Source organism: Engystomops pustulosus, chromosome 10, assembly GCF_040894005.1.
Source record: "Engystomops pustulosus chromosome 10, aEngPut4.maternal, whole genome shotgun sequence".
Classification (NCBI taxonomy): domain Eukaryota; kingdom Metazoa; phylum Chordata; class Amphibia; order Anura; family Leptodactylidae; genus Engystomops; species Engystomops pustulosus.
The window spans coordinates 71227926-71246452 of NC_092420.1; the positions used below are offsets into that span (position 1 = coordinate 71227926).

At 41.9% G+C, this 18527-nt stretch overlaps 1 protein-coding gene across 4 annotated transcripts in view; it reads right to left on the reverse strand.

The window, feature by feature from the left end:
* Positions 1-4047: 4047 nt before the first annotated feature.
* Positions 4048-18527, reverse strand: part of LOC140104097 (uncharacterized) — a 33996-nt gene continuing 19516 nt past the window's right edge. For 3 of the 4 annotated variants that reach the window (XM_072127458.1, XM_072127457.1, XM_072127455.1), the window contains 8 exons: positions 16912-16959; positions 13439-13483; positions 12910-12957; positions 10955-10999; positions 7655-7711; positions 5899-5961; positions 5046-5093; positions 4051-4167 (listed from right to left, as the gene is read on the reverse strand). In XM_072127458.1, the coding sequence (XP_071983559.1) occupies positions 4120-4167; positions 5046-5093; positions 5899-5961; positions 7655-7711; positions 10955-10999; positions 12910-12957; positions 13439-13483; positions 16912-16959 (402 nt within the window). In that variant the 3' untranslated portion in view covers positions 4051-4119. Of the gene's footprint in view, positions 4168-5045; positions 5094-5898; positions 5962-7654; positions 7712-10954; positions 11000-12909; positions 12958-13438; positions 13484-16911; positions 16960-18527 lie in introns of all 4 variants that reach the window. The other variant, XM_072127456.1, reaches the window with a different exon arrangement.

Here is an 18527-nt window from a genome sequence, read left to right on the forward strand (position 1 = left end):
GGTGGTCAGATTGTCGCTCACTTCAGGGACTGGCAGCACAATGTGCAAATGACATGTCTTGTTTTCTGCACTTGAAAAAATGCTAACCCATGGAGATCATGTGGGCCAACCTTTGTGTGGTCAGTCCCTGGGCACATTGGGCAGTAGCAGGCAATGGGGCACATTTATTTACCTGTCCCATCGCGATCCCCGATCCGGCATGTCCGACGAGGATTCGGAGCTGCCCCGATTCACTAAGTTCGTGCGTCCTATTTCCTGCATGTGTCGCTTCCCCGCTGAGGCCCGCCGGTGTTCACCTTCTTCTTCCCGGTGCATGTGAGTGCTGATCTTGTGACACAATTTGAATTTTAAATTCCGCGGTTTGTCCGAATCAGTCGGGTTGTCCAATGGCCACACCCCCCGATTTGTGTCAGATGAAAGCCGGCAATTCACCTGGGGCAATTCAGCGCAAATCAGACATAGTCGGGAAACCCGACATAATCGCGGTACGCAAACCCTTACTAAAGGGGCTTTGTGACCACCAACTCTTCCTCTGACAAATAATTGGCTCTATTCCATGTTGGGTCCTCACCTGTCCTGTCACATCTTTCCTTCTTGTCATTCTACACATTGGAAAAAGCCACAGTAGTTGGCAATTGGGTAGATCTGCTGTGATGGTCTGCTGTCCACATCCTCCAACACAAGTTGTTTGGCATCTGGGAAATTGGGTAGGCGCAGGTGACTGGCCCACAGATACCCATCTAATACAGTTATCTTAGAGCATTAGTGACTGCTCCATAATCTGTGGCTGAGATAGCCATGCTGTTTGAACAGAGTGAGGGGGTTAAAGACAATCCAATAAAACTTAAAGAGGACCTTTCACCTCTAAAGACTGAACTAGGGGCTGCTTACTAAACTATAATGCTAAAAAACACTGCTGTGCTGTACAATTGAAAACGCCGGACCGCACTGTAAGTGGTCGGCGTATTCATGACCCTGCCTCTCCCCCGAGACCACCCTTCACGCGGCAGTCACCACCTTTAATCCTGCCCCCTCATTAGGCGCGATCCGGCGTTTTCTACTGTACAGTGCTGCAGTGTTTGTTAGCTTTCTCAGTGGTTTCCGATAATGCTAGACACTTTGGCGTCTGTTGTAGCACTAAAGTAAGCAGCTCCTAGTGCAGTTTTTAGAGGTGACATGTCCTCTTTAAGGCTCTCTTTTTAATATAATTGATCGATGCCTCAACCTCATCTAGCCTTTCATATCTGTGACCTACAAGATTAGGCTATAATCACTGTGTCGACAGAAAGCTGCAGCAGGCATGGATGTAATACGTTGTCTCGCTACAGCACCAGCTCCATCACCATGGCCCTTATCTGCGACTTCCTTCATTTTCACTAACTCTCAGTTCTCGTCACTGTGTTATAAGTGCAAGTATACACCCACAGATACTATACACAGTACTTCACACTGCCTCGAAAAGGACAATTATTTAACATTTGTGCTTTGCTGCCATTCTACATGCCTCACTCCAGTGCTGTTTGGGTCCACTCATCACTACTCATATCATCTTCTAGTACAGTGACATTAAATACATAACAGGATTTTATTTATTTTTTTATCTTATGTTATTATATGAAGCACTTTACCTTGCCAAATATGCGCAGGACAACTGACATTTTGAAAACCCCAATTTTGCAGTCATTTTTGAAAATTGTTGTCCCCATTGATTTCAGTGTGGTCACTGAACTGAACTTTTCACTTGAAAACTACGGTAATTTTGACAAACCCCTCATCACTAGTGATAAATCTTGTGCAACACATTTTAGTATTTTGGTGCATTTTATGACAATTTACAAATTGCTGAATATGCGCGGTGTTTTTCTTTTATATGAACATTCATCAAAGATGAAACCAAGTGGAATTGTGTCAATCTCTTTTGCTTGTCTTAATGAGAAATTATACTTACGCATACCTTTAAAAATTTAACATAAACTGAGACTATTATTGATTATTGCTCCATGTACAATACACACACAGAGGTGGGCATTAATCATAGTGTGTCTCAGGTTCGAATATTTTTGTGCCTGGTGTAAGAGATTTATATCTGGGGCTCAATCCCCCCATTGCAAGGTGACTTTCATATTAACTCTCTCATGGTTCCCCGGTACTGGGACGAGATGTACAAACTAAGATACACATGTAGGTGAACTTCACATATTATTTATCACACCGAGCACCATCTCCAGGGAGACATAATGTTTATACTAATTGTCCTTGTGTTAGCTCTGTATAGGTCACAACATGGCCTTCATGCAGAGAACCTTCAGAAAGATAAGGCAGCTAATGAAGACACCGTCATTTCTAAACACTTTCATACTGGATGAAGTCTCCAGTCATTTTGATGGCTGTACACAGGACAACATAATCCCCGGCTAAGACTTAAATGTCCACTTGATCTACAAAATAGCATCTGTAGAGGAATATATCTCCCACACTGCTTTGTTCCTTTCCTTGGCTTATTATTATCATCATTTCAGCCTAATTTAATTAGTCTCCAATTATTTTTTACAAGTAGATCTCATTTGCGACCAATAATGAAGCTACAATGAGAAAAGGTGACAGAAGGTAAATTTTTTGCACAAAAAAGTCACTGTGTCAGGATTCGGGATTAGTGGATCCTCTGGGCCACTGCGGGAGGTGGTACTAGCCGACACCTGGGACCGTAATCTAAGTGGCACCTGGTCTTCACCAGAGCCTGCCGCAAAGCGGGATGGTCTTGCTGCGGCAGGGTGCCAGATCGTTCCACAGGTGCGACTAGCCCGTGGTGGCAGCCGAGGTCGAGTTACCTTAGCAGAAGACAGTCTTATGGTCTGGTTCAGGCAAAGTGGAAGGGCAGGTGGCAGAGATGCAAGGTGAAGTCCAAACCGGGGTCAGCAACGGGAGTTCCAGGCAGATGGGAACTGGAACACGGGCACACAGGACACAGGAACGCGGGCATTCGGGAACACGGGACTCAGGAGCAGGAACGCAAGTACACGAAGGAACGCCGGATCAGGAGCAGGAACACAGGAATGTCACAGTGAAGCTTTCTCAATTGCGTAGATTCGGCAGCGAAGGAAGGGAGGTGCTGGTTAATAAGGTGGAGGTGTTCAGCCAGCGCACCAATCAGCCCTCTAAATTTCCGACAGCCAGCATGCACGCCCTAGGAGGCGGGGACATGTGCACACGGCAGTCCGCTGGGGGACAGGTGAGTCCAGGGCTGTCAGAGCGGGGGGACACATGGAGGGACATGGGTGCACCTGCGATCCGAGACAGGGATGCATGTCCAAAGTCCAGATTAAATTTTGTTGTGTCGAGACTTAAAAGTTAAAGATATGTAAAAAAAAAAAAAAAAATATCTTGCTCAAATGAGTCTTTGCCTTTTTTATTATAATGTATAGGAAATAGAGTTTGATAAAATTTTTAGATCTGCACATAAAGACTGACAATAATCCTACTCAAAAATATGATCCTACAGAAAATAAGGTGACTGGACGCAAAATGATAGATGCAGTGTAAACATCTGCAGAACAGCCACTATGTCAAAACCACTAAGTGCCGGACATTTGCTTGCAATCAAAAAAGCTGTAAATTATAGACAAATTTAATAACTGTGCCAAAAAATTGTGCAAAAAAACAGTCTAAAAAATTATGATCCATGCCCCCCAGAAAGGTTACACGAACCTGAATTATATTTCTCCTCCTAAACCGTCTACTTAGTACTCTCATGGAGAACATTTTCAGACCAGTTATTCTACATGTACTCCATATGGAATCATTTTTTTGTGAAGCCTACATTTTCAGCCTTATGGCAAATATTTGCATATCAATTGTATTTGAATGTTTTATACATATATTTTATGTTATTTGTTATAAATTATATTTCACAAGATATTATACGGGATGTTTATGGGGTGTCTATTTTCATACATCACATCTGGGATCATAGTTGTTTTCCATTGTTTGTTCGGTCTGTTAATAAAGATTTCCCTTTACTTTTTTATTATACATTGGTTCAGCGCCAATGTTTTGCAAAAACACATCACACTCACATTTATTCTCAGAAATTAAATTTTTTTAAATTTTATTGAGATGAAATTACATTGACTTTAGTAGAGCCCTGAATTCACTTGAAAGCTGCAGTTCCTGTGAAGAATAAAGGAGAATATATTAGACTACATGCTGTCAGGGAGACCTGCACTAATGTAGAAGCCAATGTGTAGAAGCTAATGTGACCAGCCTATAGTTAAAGGCGAATAAAATAATTCCTGCCAATGGATGGAGCAAACAGATATTACATACTACAGAATTGTTTTCCATTAAGCACTTGATATTTAGAAGGCATTCATTCGTTGAGCGGTGTCAAACTCATTTTCATTGTGGGTCACATAAACCTCATGGTTGCCTTAAAGGGGTCAAATTTAATTCTATTACTGTATAATTGTATTTTTTTTTTTTACTATTTCTTAGGCCCTCTAAGGTTTTTTAACCTTAGACTGTTCGTTTCTACCCTATACTACCATACTCTTGTATGGCAGTATATGGCAACATAGGATTCAAATCTCCAGAAGCCATACAGCCTCGGGTCTGACAAAGATGGCGGCACACATGCAATTAAAGGGATAATACACGGTATTGGCAGTGGGTGTTTACTGTGATATGCAGCAAACCTAACCTCTTTATGATGAGGGCTCACTCCATAGCTCTGCACTATATATGTTCTGCGCAGAGCCTGAAGCAGATATAAGTATATAAATGTGTGTAGTTGTATAAACATGTCTGTACAAACAGACGTGTCACTTTTCCACTATAAAATAGCGACCCTGCGATAAATGAAACCCTTTGGAAAATGGAAGGTGAATGGAAAGTCTTCACAGTACACACAGTAGCTTCTATCTACAGCAGCATCTATGAAAAACAGAAGCTTAACCACAAATCAATTATTATTTTCAGGAATTCTATGCCAGTTTTCTGGTGTAAAAGCCCTGATAAATATCCCCACTGGCTATATAAACTGTACTTACCCCTTCACTTTCTAAGTTAGACAGAACATCTTTAAGTGTCGGTTTTATCTGTAATGTAAGAGTTTATATTAATATTGTATGAGAGATCTGAAAGCTATATAAAACAATTATTGCTGAAAACCATAATTTACACAAAATTTACACAATTTCTTAGCTTACTCAGAGCTGGATTACAGGCGGGGCTCTTGGGGCATGGGCCCAGGGCCCCCACCACATTGCCCATGAATGGACACCAATCAGTCCCAAAAAGTCAGCAACTACTTTCGTGTGCAATCCGCCCAAGTTGTCCACTGAATCAGCACCTGCAAGCAGCAGCCGCCGGCCTCGGTGAGAGTTCCCGCAGATGCTGATTCTCATGGGTCTCATCACTGAGACACCCACTGAACGGCAAGTTAGGCCCTAAACCAGTGGTGGCGAACCTATGGCACGGGTGCCAGAGGTGGCACTCAGAGCCCTCTCTATGGGCACCTGCGCCATCACCCCAGCGCAGAGTTCACCAGACAGGACTCAAGGCCTCTTGCAGTCCCAGGCAGCCCAGGTCCCTAGAAGGAAACTACAATGATAATCCAAACTTCTACTCCTTCCTTCTACTGTATTGGTGTCCTCAGGTGCCTATACAATTTAAACATGTGACGGACCAGGAATTAATAAGTTACTGCTTAAATTGTTGCATCGGCACTTTGCGAAAAATATGTGGGTTTTGGTTGTAGTTTGGGCACTCAGTGTCTAAAAGGTTTGCCATCACTGCCCTATACCATGGATAGGGCCTAACTTCTGTTTGTGGGAAAATCCCTTTAAGCATCTGTTTTCTTTTTATGTAGGTTCATTAGAATAGAATTTATAAAAAACTTACATCTCCAAGTAGCGTGTCCACAAGTGGAGAAAGTATTTTGCAAAGATCTGCAGTGGTTTCCACCTACAATTTATTTTTTTTAATTGAGGTTTAAGATAACAGTATTAAATATAAGACATAATATGTGAAAGCATCTGAGTAACCAAAGCTGTGTGTAGTCAGATTGGGTGGGAGAACAAAAAAAGGGGCTTTTTTGAGTGACGCTCTCTACACCCAAGGGAAGCAAAGCCGAGTAATATGGAGAGAAATTACATGAGTTTATTGATAGGGCAATGCGTTTCAACAATTAATTGGTGTCTTTGTCAGGCCAAAAGCAACAGTACAAATAAACACAAGGATAGAAGATTACTATCTTTGTAATCTTGTAATCTCTGTACTATTGTATTTTACTCTTACTGTACTTACCAAAGCTTGACACCTGTATGTACATCTATTCTTATTGACATACACTCCACATACTTATACCCGGTCCTGCATAAGTAAACTACAGATCCGAGCTGCAGTTAACCTGAGATTTCTGTGGCTGGTGGCTCGGATGAACTTATCCTCTGCAGCGGAGGGGACTCTTGGTCTTCCTTTCCTGGGGTGGTCCTCATGTGAGCCAGTCTCATTGTAGTGCTTGATGTCTTTTGCAACTGCACTTACGGACACTTAAAGTTTTCCCAATTTTTTCGCATCGACTGACCCTCATTTCCTAAAGTAATGGTGGCCACTTGTTTTTCTTTACTAAGTTGCTTTTGTCTATTCAGTAGGACTATCAGCTGTGTATCCACCTGACTTCTGCACAACACAACTGATGGTCCCAACCCCATTAAAAAGGCAAGAAATCCCAATTATTAAACCTGAAAGGGCACCTGTGATGTGAAAACCTTTTCTTCTAACTACCTCTTAAAGCTCATCAAGAGAATGCCAAGAGTGAATGAGAAGGTGTGTCCAAACTTTTGGTCTACTGTATATATATTATACAGTATATACATCATATATACTCGAGTATAGGCTGAGTTTTTCAGCACAAAAATTGTACTGATAAAACCTAACTTTGTACTCACCTTTCCAAAGCCCCCCGCAGGTTCTTGCTTCGGATGCTCCGATGCCTCTTCAGCTCCTCTTCGGGTCCTACAGGTCTTCTAAGGGTCCCCTTTCGATGTCGGTGGCTCACAAACAATGACGTAGGCAAGCGGCTCACGTCATTGTGTGTGCCAGCCGTGTGCAGGGACCCAAAGAGGAGCCGAACGACTGGAAGAGGACCCATGGACCCAAAGAGGCACCGGGGGATTCCGAAGCAAGAAGAGGACCTGCAGAGGGTGTCAGAAAACTGAATACAGTGTAAATTATTTTTAATTAATGGCTTGGCATACTCGGGACAAGGGGCTGGCCGGCTATATACTGGGGGGCTGGCTATATACTGCAGGGGATGGCAGGCTATATACTGGGGGGGCTGGCTATATACTGCAGGGGCTGGCAGGCTATATACTGGGGGAGATGTGCTGGATATATACTCCTAGGGCTGGCAGGCTATATACTGCAGGGGCTGGCAGGTTATATACTAGGGGGGCAGGGGCTGGCAGGCTATATACTGGGGGGCTGGCTATATACTGCAGTGGCTGGCAGGCTATATACTGGGGGGCTGGCTATATACTGCAGGGGCGTGCAGGCTATATACTGGGGGGCTGGCAATATACTGGGGGGCAGGGAATGGCAGGCTATATACATATACACACAAAATATATATATCTTATGGACTGAAGAATCTTACCGGAATAGCATCGAAATTCAGATTCTGTGCATCATCTTCCAAACAGCCAACATTTCCCTATTAAAAAAAGAAGACACAAATCAGGATGAAGGCCATGAGAAATTAGATGCTAGATGTTGACTCCACGCCACTCCAAGCCTTGCAAGCAAGTGTAGCTACTGATGTTCTAAAATAAGTCAATTTAAAACATTAATTGTCAGAAATGAACCAGAAATTTGGGAAACCCAAACCCATAGTGGCCAGAGCAGGAGAAACAAGTATCATAAAGGCTCCTTATTTCTGTGTTGTGGCAGAACTTTCTTCAGCTGATGTGCGGGTGGAAAGTGCCCATGGGTTGCAGAATCCATGGCTTATATATGGTCTCGTTGGATCACAACACCTCACTAGTGAAGTCCCAAAGTCTGAGAAAGCCACAGATTGGTCAAAGTAGGTCCTGAGACACCCCACTAAGGTGAAATGTAAAAAGATGTCCCCCATTCCCCACATTAGGAAGGTTACACCATTGCATAACACCCAGAACAACCAGTGGTTGGGTGCTGCCGAAGTTCACTCTTCCTCTCACTTTCAGGGGAGCGAGGAGAAATACATTCAGTGGGACATGTCGCAAATCCAGCATTTCTAGTAGAATAGACAAAAAAGCATAAATACTGTATTTTCTGGTGGGTTCTGTTTTCATGTTTAACATTTTGGGAATTGTGCAACCTTTTAATCACTTTTTATAAGTGAACACAGAACACAGTGGTGTAACATGTCGTGGTGCAGAGGATACGGTCGCGACCAAGCTCAAGTGGCTGAGGGAACCCATAAGGCGTCACTTTCCCATATGAGAAGACTCAGGTACCAGTGTATTTCTTCTTCCTTGTTAAATCTCCTGCTCTGCTTAGAGGAAGAGCAGGGATAGGCTAGAGCCACAGCCAATGGCATAACTAGAGTCCTGGGGACCCCGGGTCAATATTTATGAAAGGCCTCCCCCCCTTTATTTACAATACAACACATACAACACTTGCAAGCATAAAAAGTTACCTTTGGTCATAGTTAGACTATAGTAAAAAAATCTGTTATCTTTTTACATTTAAATAGTAAAAGAATGACTAAAAGGAACCTTCAATGCTGCACGTCTATTGTAAATTATGGCAAAATATTTGATTTCCGTTTTTTATCCTCCATAGTCGAAAAGAATAACCAAAACCAAAAGTGTGGATGCAGCTAGTCAGCACCCGCCCCCACCCATCACAACACGTTTCAAATTACCATTGTACAGCACATGACATATCAATGCTATGCACTTTAGGAGGTTGGTCAGTGATCCTCCGCACCGTACAACTATAAACATCACAGTCACTTACAGGTTCGTGTCACCTATATAACTATACTGTGCTCCTAAATAATGCTTCCCCCTCACACCACAACTGACCACATTGTGCTCCCCACAAATACACCTCACACAGCTGCATACGCCAAAGTATGAACAAGTTATTAGTGTCAAAATGTGTAAAAATCATTAAAAAAAATCATGCAAAAAGGCTTAAATTTTTTAAAAAATTTTTAAAACCTAAATAAATTTGGTATCCCTGTAATAGCACTGATCTAAACAATAAAGGGCAGGTGTCAGGTGTGACAGACACATATAAATCTCCCCAATATAAGATATAAAATGATACTGCATTGTATACACATGTACTATATGTAGGGCCGGATTAAGGATGGTCGGGCCCCTGGGCGCAAAATCTGGTGGAAGAGCTTACTGAGTGTAGCGTACATACACATCCTCCTGCCGCATCCCCAGTAACACAGCTACATACAGCCGCCTCGTCCCCAGTAATACAGGTTATATACAACCACCTCTCCCCCAGTAACACAGCTACATACAGCCGCCTCGCCCCCAGTAACACCGCTACATACAGCCGCCTCTCCACCAGTAACACAGTTACATACAGCTGCCTCGCCCCCAGTAACACCGCTACATACAGCCGCCTCTCCCCCAGTAACACAGTTACATACAGCCGCTTCATCCCCAGTAACACAGCTACATACAGCCGCCTCACCCCAGTAACACAGCTACATACAGCCGCCTCTCCCCCAGTAACACAGCTACATACAGCCGCCTAGCCCCCAGTAACACAGCTATTTACAGTGCCTCACCCCCAGTAACACAGCTACATACAACCGCCTCATCCCCAAATGCTGCATCCCTACAGCGCACTTTGGAAGTACAAAAAACTGGCTATTAATTTGGTGCAAATGGCCCTGTACAATTTATTTGTAATTTACGAAAAGACCGGCCACCAGGAATCTTGCGCGGCTGGGACAAGTATTTTACAGGGGATTGTGTCACACGTGATCAGATTGTGGCGCAGCTGCGCAGGCTTTGACGCAAAAGAAATTAGGTGTCGGGCCATCGGACGATCCGACAGATTCAGACTGAGTGCAGGATTTAACTTTCAAATTGTGTCGCAAGATCAAGCACTTACAGGAAGAAAAGGTGAAATCTGTCAGACCTGAGCGGGGAAGCAACACATGCAGGATATTGGGCGCACAATCTTAGTGAATTGCGGCTGTCAGGGTTTGGGGTCAGGGGTCAGTGGACCCCCTGGACCACCGCGGGTATGGTACTAGCCGACACCTGGGACCGGAGTCTGAGTGGCACCTGGTCTTCACCAGAGCCCGCCACAAAGTGGGATGGTCTTGCAGCGACGGGGTGCCACCAGTTCCTTCCACAGGTGTGACTAGCCTGCGGTTGCAGCCAAGGTGGCAGTACAGAAACGTGATCCATGCTCAATGTCAGGAACAGGCACAAAGTCAGGGCAAGAGATGCAGAGGTCAGGTACTAGGTCACAACAAGAGGTCAACACAGAGGCAGGAAACGAGAACAAGGAACGACACAGGAACTCACAGGGAAGCTTTCTCTAGGGCTAATGAGCGCAAAGATCCGTCAGGGAATTCTGGGAAAAGCCGGATGTAAAAGGAAACGCGGAAGTACCAGCGCCAATCAGCAGTGCGCTGGCCCTTTAAATCTTTGAATGCCGACAGTACAGGCAGAGGTATAAAAATCAGTAAAAAGGTTGTATATTTTCTTTGTACAAAAGGTTTAATTTAAAAAAATCTATTATAACATAATAAAACGAATACATATTTTTGGTATAAACGAATAAAGGGGACTTGTTATTTGGACAGTACTATAAAGGCCGTAAATACAGTTCAAAAGAAAATGTTTTCACCAATTATCCTAATGTATATATAGATTTACATTTTGGAGCATATTGATAATATTGTATCACTTACAATATTGGAGAAACTTACCAAAGCTCCTACAACATGTGGTACATTCATAATTGGTTTCTTCATCTAAAATCAAACAATTAATAAAAGAAACAGCTGTAGTGAAATAATGCCTTTAGATTCACCATGCTTGACTTATTTAGCTTATATACCTTATGAAGAGGTTATTTTTACACTATTTTCAGCACATGAGAAACTTTTCAAGAAGGAATTGGACCAACCCTATTACCCACTTAACGACTTGGCCATTTTGCACCTGTCTGACACTACCTTCTTTTCCAAATGTGACATGTGTCACTTAATGAGGTACTGTATTTTTCGGACTATAAGGCGCACAAAAAATCCATTGATTTTCTCCAAAATCAAAGGTGCGCCTAATAGTCCAGTGCGCCTTCTATATGAACCGTACTTACAGACAACAGCTGCCTTGTACTGTGCATAGGTCTGCCACCTGCTGGTCTTTATAATCCTTATAATCAGGTGCGCCTTATAATCCAGTGCGCTTTATATATGAACCTAAATGTTTTAGCAGGCATTTATTGATGGTGCGCCTTATAATCCGGTGCGCCTTATAGTCCGAAAAATACACTAATAATTTTTGAAAGCTTTAACATATGAAACTGATTTTGAGAATGTTTTTTGTGATACATTTGTGATACTTTAGCAACATTCTAAATTGTATACATTTTAGGCAGATAATTAAGTAATTTGGATGTTATGACTATTTGCTTTATGTCTGCTTTAACTTGGCACACTTTATTTTAACATGCTTCCCTTTTTTATGATGTCAGGAGGCTTATAAATTAAAGAGAAATTTTGCTGATTTTGGAGGGATCCTTTTAGAGACTGAGCTCAAAATACCAACACGGTAATTTAACCTGAACTGCCACAACTTTCAATTGTATCGGCCTTCCAAGGACACCCACACAGTTGAAAGAAGAAGAGCAAATTTGGACTATCATTGTAGCTTCTCTCCAGGGTCCCCCTGTAGAGGAAGAAACTTGGGGTCAGCAGGAGCTTCAAAGATAGTAAGGCCTATTCCTTCAGAGCCCAGCAGCCAAGAAAGTGTGATTTTAAAATAGTGTTGAGAATTGCAACTTTTGAGTTGCCTGGGACTGCGAAGATTCTTGTTTTGAAGTCAATTTAAAAAAGATGCACTATAAATTTTCATTTACAGTATTTTTCGGACTTTAAGGCGCACCAGAGTATAAGGAGCACCATGAATAAATGCCTGTTAAAACGTCTAGGTTAATATCAAGGTAGCCGTTGTCTTTAAGTGCAGTTCATATATAAGGCGCACTGGACTATAAGGCACACCTTTGATTTCTGAGAAAATCTAAGGATTTTTAGTGTGCCTTATAGTCAGAAAAATACGTTTTTTATGTTTTACCATATCAACCATTTACCTCCAAAATATAAATGGGTAAATATCCCAAAAGTGTCACTTAGAAATGGTTACCTGATTCTGCTCCCCGTTCCTAGGTGACATAATTTCTTAAAGGGGTTATACCAAGTTTGTTATCCCTGTGACTGGAATGGATGAGGCACAGGTTGAGCATGCATCTTGTTGCTCCATTCAAAACTATAGGAGTATTAATAATAAAAATGCACAGTGTTTTGGTTTGTCATTCACTCCTTTTCACTGTCAATGAGACTGAAGGAAATTGTGTTTTCAATTACATAGTATTGACTGAAGAAGCAAGACAAATGTTTAACCTGTTAGTTAGAGACTGGGAACCCCAATCTTGTGATTTGTGGGGGACCCAGATGATGGACCCCAATGATAACATTATCATTTCCTGTCTTGTGGATAGGGCATAACAATAAGTCGCTTTACATTTCTGGGATCATATTTAAATAGCCAATATGGATAATATCATCCCTATTAAATCTATTTATATAGATGTAAGTGCAACAAATGAAACATGCGCATAAAAATGGCAAAAATTACAAGTAAATGTGTCCACGATTGTTACCTCAGAGGAAAGGTCTATTATGCCTTGAGCGATTGTGGGGGTTTGATGCTAAAATAAAACACATGGTGAATATAAACCAAATTTTTTGTTTACTTTTATTTTCCATATTATAGTCATTTATACATTATATTTACAAGACAGACAGTGTTGGCCTTCTGCGGGTGACTTAATTTGTTCTACATGTTGCTACGGCTGGTGTTACGCTACTGTGTGTAGTGTCCGTGATTCTAATGTGTTTCCTTGACAGAATTGGGTGCAGGGGGAGTAGAATCTTGTATAAAAACTCCATCTTGCATAGATGGACAAGCTTTATGGACTAATGGTGAGAATCCTAGTACAGGTGAACCCTGTGATTGAACTCAAGAGTGGGGGTTCATCACAATTATCTATACATTTATCAATGAACTTAACATGCCATTTTGTGTCTATGAGGTCATACAGTATTCAAGTTTAGCCGATTTATTGCACTAATATTTGCAACTGAGAACTTTTGTGATATATTTATATAAGTTTTATATATTATGCTTACACTGGTGATCGCTTCCATACATTCAGAGGTCAAAAGTTTACTAGACTGGAACATAAAGAAAAATCAGGGAACATGCAACAAGCACTTTGCTTCAATAGGATTTCGAAATTTTTAGGAAGTTATAGAAAAATGTATAAATTCTTTTAAATAATATCATCTATATTTGTGTGACCAGCTTTGAAATCAGCATGTAATTTTTCTTAATGCCTTTGCATATCATACATTAGCAGGGAGGTTGTTCTAAACATCTTTAAAGGGATTGTCCGAGAGTTTTCAAAAACTTCTATGTGGCTGCTTAAAAAAAGAAACCTGTTCTTACCTCCACAGTCCCTCCTGCTGTGCCGCCCCGCTGTCTTTTTTTGTCTGTGCCCCTGGCCAGGCACCTTGGTGGGCCAGAAGCTGAACTCAGCGCAGCTTCCGTCCCCCAGGGGCATAGACCGGAGAGACGGCAGAGCTGGACACCAGGAGGGACCATGGAGGTAAATACAGGTTTAATTTTTTAAGCAGTTCCCTCCTGGCCACATTTTTTGAAAACCCTCGGAGAACGCCTTTAGACTAAGCAGATCTATTTGGAGCCAGTAATGGGACACTGCCAAAATAATACTTAAATTAACAGTATCTGTCGCTTTAATATGCAGATACTGTACATTATGAGAGAGCAGCACTTCTTCTGTCAGCCTCTGTGCGGCACCATCACTGTTACACAGGCAGCTTGATGACATTATTACACTGCTTGCCCCACTGCAGGAGCCAAAAGCAGGATGAGTAGGACGCCAGGAGCAGAGAAGAGCTAAGTGGTTTTATCATTTATGAAAGGGGCAGTAGTAAAATAATTACGGGGGCTTGTTGCACTATATATATATATATATATATATATATATTTATTTATATATTTATATATACACTGTATATACAAAGTTATGTGTATGTAAATTCATTTTAACAAGGTAGTGTATATTATATAATTTTGTTATTTTTGTACTGTTTAGACATATCTAGCACCAGAACTGTACAAAAGAGCTGGATTATTTTGCTGTACGGTGCTAGGTGCTATGTTTCTCTACTAAGCTCGGTTCTAGATCCGTATGGTTATTTCCTTACATATAAAGCTCGCTTTTGGGGCTTATTTTATAGCTAGAATTTTGTTCTGGTGCGTTATTTATGCAGATGATGGTAAACTATAATTTAAACAAAATTGTATGTGTGTATATACACTCACCGCCCACTTTATTAGGTACACCATGCTAGTAACGGGTTGGACCCCCTTTTGCCTTCAGAACTGCCTCAATTCTTCGTGGCATAGATTCAACAAGGTGCTGGAAGCATTCCTCAGAGATTTTGGTCCATATTGACATGATGGCATCACACAGTTGCCGCAGTTTTGTCGGCTGCACATCCATGATGCGAATCTCCCGTTCCACCACATCCCAAAGATGCTCTATTGGATTGAGATCTGGTGACTGTGAAGGCCATTTGAGTACAGTGAACTCATTGTCATGTTCAAGAAACCAGTCTGAGATGATTCCAGCTTTATGACATGGCGCATTATCCTGCTGAAAGTAGCCATCAGATGTTGGGTACATTGTGGTCATAAAGGGATGGACATGGTCAGCAACAATACTCAGGTAGGCTGTGGCGTTGCAACGATGCTCAATTGGTACCAAGGGGCCCAAAGAGTGCCAAGAAAATATTCCCCACACCATGACACCACCACCACCCGCCTGAACCGTTGATACAAGGCAGGATGGATCCATGCTTTCATGTTGTTGACGCCAAATTCTGACCCTACCACCCGAATGTCGCAGCAGAAATCGAGACTCATCAGACCAGGCAACGTTTTTCCAATCTTCTACTGTCCAATTTCAATGAGCTTGTGCAAATTGTAGCCTCAGTTTCTTGTTCTTAGTTGAAAGGAGTGGCCCGGTGTGGTCTTCTGCTGCTGTAGCCCATCTGCCTCAAAGTTCGACGTACTGTGCGTTCAGAGATGCTCTTCTGCCTACCTTGGTTGTAACGGGTGGCGATTTGAGTCACTGTTGCCTTTCTATCAGCTCGAACCAGTCTGCCCATTCTCCTCTGACCTCTGGCATCAACAAGACATTTCCGCCCACAGAACTGCCGCTCACTGGATGTTTTTTCTTTTTCGGACCATTCTCTGTAAACCCTAGAGATGGTTGTGCATGAAAATCCCAGTAGATCAGCAGTTTCTGAAATACTCAGACCAGCCCTTCTGGCATCAACAACCATGCCACGTTCAAAGGCCTCAAATCACCTTTCTTCCCCATACTGATGCTCGGTTTGAACTGTAGGAGATTGTCTTGACCATGTCTACATGACTAAATGCACTGAGTTGCCGCCATGTGATTGGCTGATTAGAAATTAAGTGTTAACGAGCAGTTGGACAGGTGTACCTAATTAAGTGGCCGGTGAGTAAATATATATACTGGACATTTTGGGACATGGCGATGCCTAACATGTTTACGATTTTACTGTTTAGTTTTATATCAGTTCTATTGAAATGCAGCGATTTGAAATTTGTTTTTAATTTTATTATTACATTTTTTTTTTTATTGAATTATTTTTTACTATTTAAGTACTTTTAGCCTAAGTCGTATGATTGATCCTACAAATTGATGATCTTACAAAGACCCGAGGCTGTCATGGTGACAGGTTCTTGCAGGGAGCTTTTTACCGCCACCAACAACTTTGCCGTCAGCAAAGTGTTAACACTGATCACCGGTGTTACTGGTGGGTGTTTGCTGCAATAAAACCAACCCCTAATTTGTTAGAAGTTTTCAATGTGTTAAAAATAGTCTTATATGTCTTTGAATAAGTTAAAATACAGTTTTTAATACTTCTAATCCATCCACTATCCAGAATCTATCCAGTGCAGCCTGTGATGCTGCAGTGTTGACCCAGGGGCAGGGATAATCCCCAAGATGTAGATGCCAATTTCCGTCATCTTAATGTCAAAATGCCCTCTCAGTTTCAAATCAGACAATAAGACTAAACCCCCATCAGAGTTTAGTAATTATAGTCGGAAAAAAATAAAGGAACAAATAATATCACTGCAAAGAATTTCATGTATTGTTGGGTAAACTTTTTTTATGAAAATTTCCAATTGATAGATATTTTAATATTTTGTTCAACTACTGTTAAAAAGAGTTTTTTTTCACCATAATAATAACATATTATATGGGGAAACATGAGCTTTCTAGCTTTCTCTTGGCCCCTATAGAGGTTTATAATTATAAAGTCCTGCTCCCGTCCATGATGCGGCACTGCTGTCATCTATGGAGATGGATTGGTTGAGAAGAGCTCACCCCTCATCCGCACCTGGCTGAAAAGGACCACAAACTTTCCATTGTTTGCAACCCATTTCTGCACATGGTCATGTGCATGTAGCCTTAAACCTAAGATGTGTGAGGTTCTGCCGCATCAGGGACTATTTCAATACATTAAGGAATGTTTCTTACCACAATACACAACAAGTCCAAAGCTGGTTCAGCTGCTCCAATACCATGCTGAAAAACAGAGTAAATATAGTCATTAAAATCTAAATGAATACTAGTGTTGCCACATAAATGATGCAAAAACCCTTCACTTTCATTATATTAATACAAACTGATGACATCTGTGGAATTGAAGCTAAATGAGGAGACTGTGTAGTAATGACCAGGAAACTTTGGGACATACAGTTACAAAGCAGATAACTGGGATGGGGCTCATGGTTAGGTGACTGCAGATATGGCCCTTGGTTTTCTAGATCTCTGCTTGCTGTCATTTAGAAGAAGCTTTATTGTTTGCTCCCAGGAAATACTAATTTATCCATGGTCATTGTGTGGTCATCACTTGACAGATTTTAGTGAATAACAAAGCTTCTTATAAATGACAGCAAGCGGAGATCTAGTAAGCCAAGAAGGAATTGATACAAAAAGTATAATGGAAAACTTACAAAAAATAAAAAATTCTTTGCAGAACTGTGCAGCCTCTGGACAACCCCTCTTAATATTTTTATTGATATTGTTTATTATAGAGCCACACAAGTATTGAAGATAACCTGTCACTAGCAATTCCCCCCAAACCAGACAGAACATTTTAGATGTCTTTATACATGTTCCACTGTCCATGGGATTAGAGACGACATTCATCTAAAAAATTATTTTATTTATATTCTCTGTTAAAGGACACCTGTCAGTCATGTGTATAGGAGTATCTCATACACACACAGGCTGAGCGGGGCGCCAGCACCAGGAAGCACATAGAGTAATCAGCACCAGAAGTGTCACATCATCTCACGCTGTCAGTGATGTGTATAGGAGTATCTCATACACACAGGCTGCGCGGGGCGCCAGCACCAGGAAGCACATAGAGTAATCAGCACCAGAAGTGTCACATAATCTCACGCTGTCAGTGATGTGTATAGGAGTATCTCATACACACAGGCTGCGCGGGGCGCCAGCACCAGGAAGCACATAGAGTAATCAGCACCAGAAGTGTCACATCATCTCACACTGTCAGTCATGTGTATAGGAGTATCTCATACACACAGGCTGCAGGGGGCCACAAGCACCAGGAAGCACATAGAGGAGCCAACACACCATCATAACTCACACCATTATACAGGCTGTCAGTCATGTGTATAGGAGTATCTCATACACACAGGCTGCAGGGGGCGCCAGCTCCAGGAAGCACATGAAGCAGCCATTACACCATTATACATCACACCATTATACAGTCTGTCAGTCAAGCACTGGGGGTGTGGCTGTGCCTCCCACTCATGAATAAGCTGGACAGCTTAATATGATAATGACTCATTGGACATCTCTCAGGTCATTTGCATACAGCTTTAGTAACTGATTCCTTAAGCTTACAGGCATGTAGCGGAACAATGACCGGATAGGGGCAATGCTTTCCAATGGCAGTTTATGAAAATATATTTAGTTTCAGGTGTTAATTTGCCTGATGGATTCTCTTTAATGTCATGGAGGCAGAGAGCTGTAGTAAACCATCAAGCTCCTCCTCCATGACACAGCTAACGCTGCTCCCCTCATGAATGAGAGAGACATGAGAGGGCAGTGTGAGGTTGATT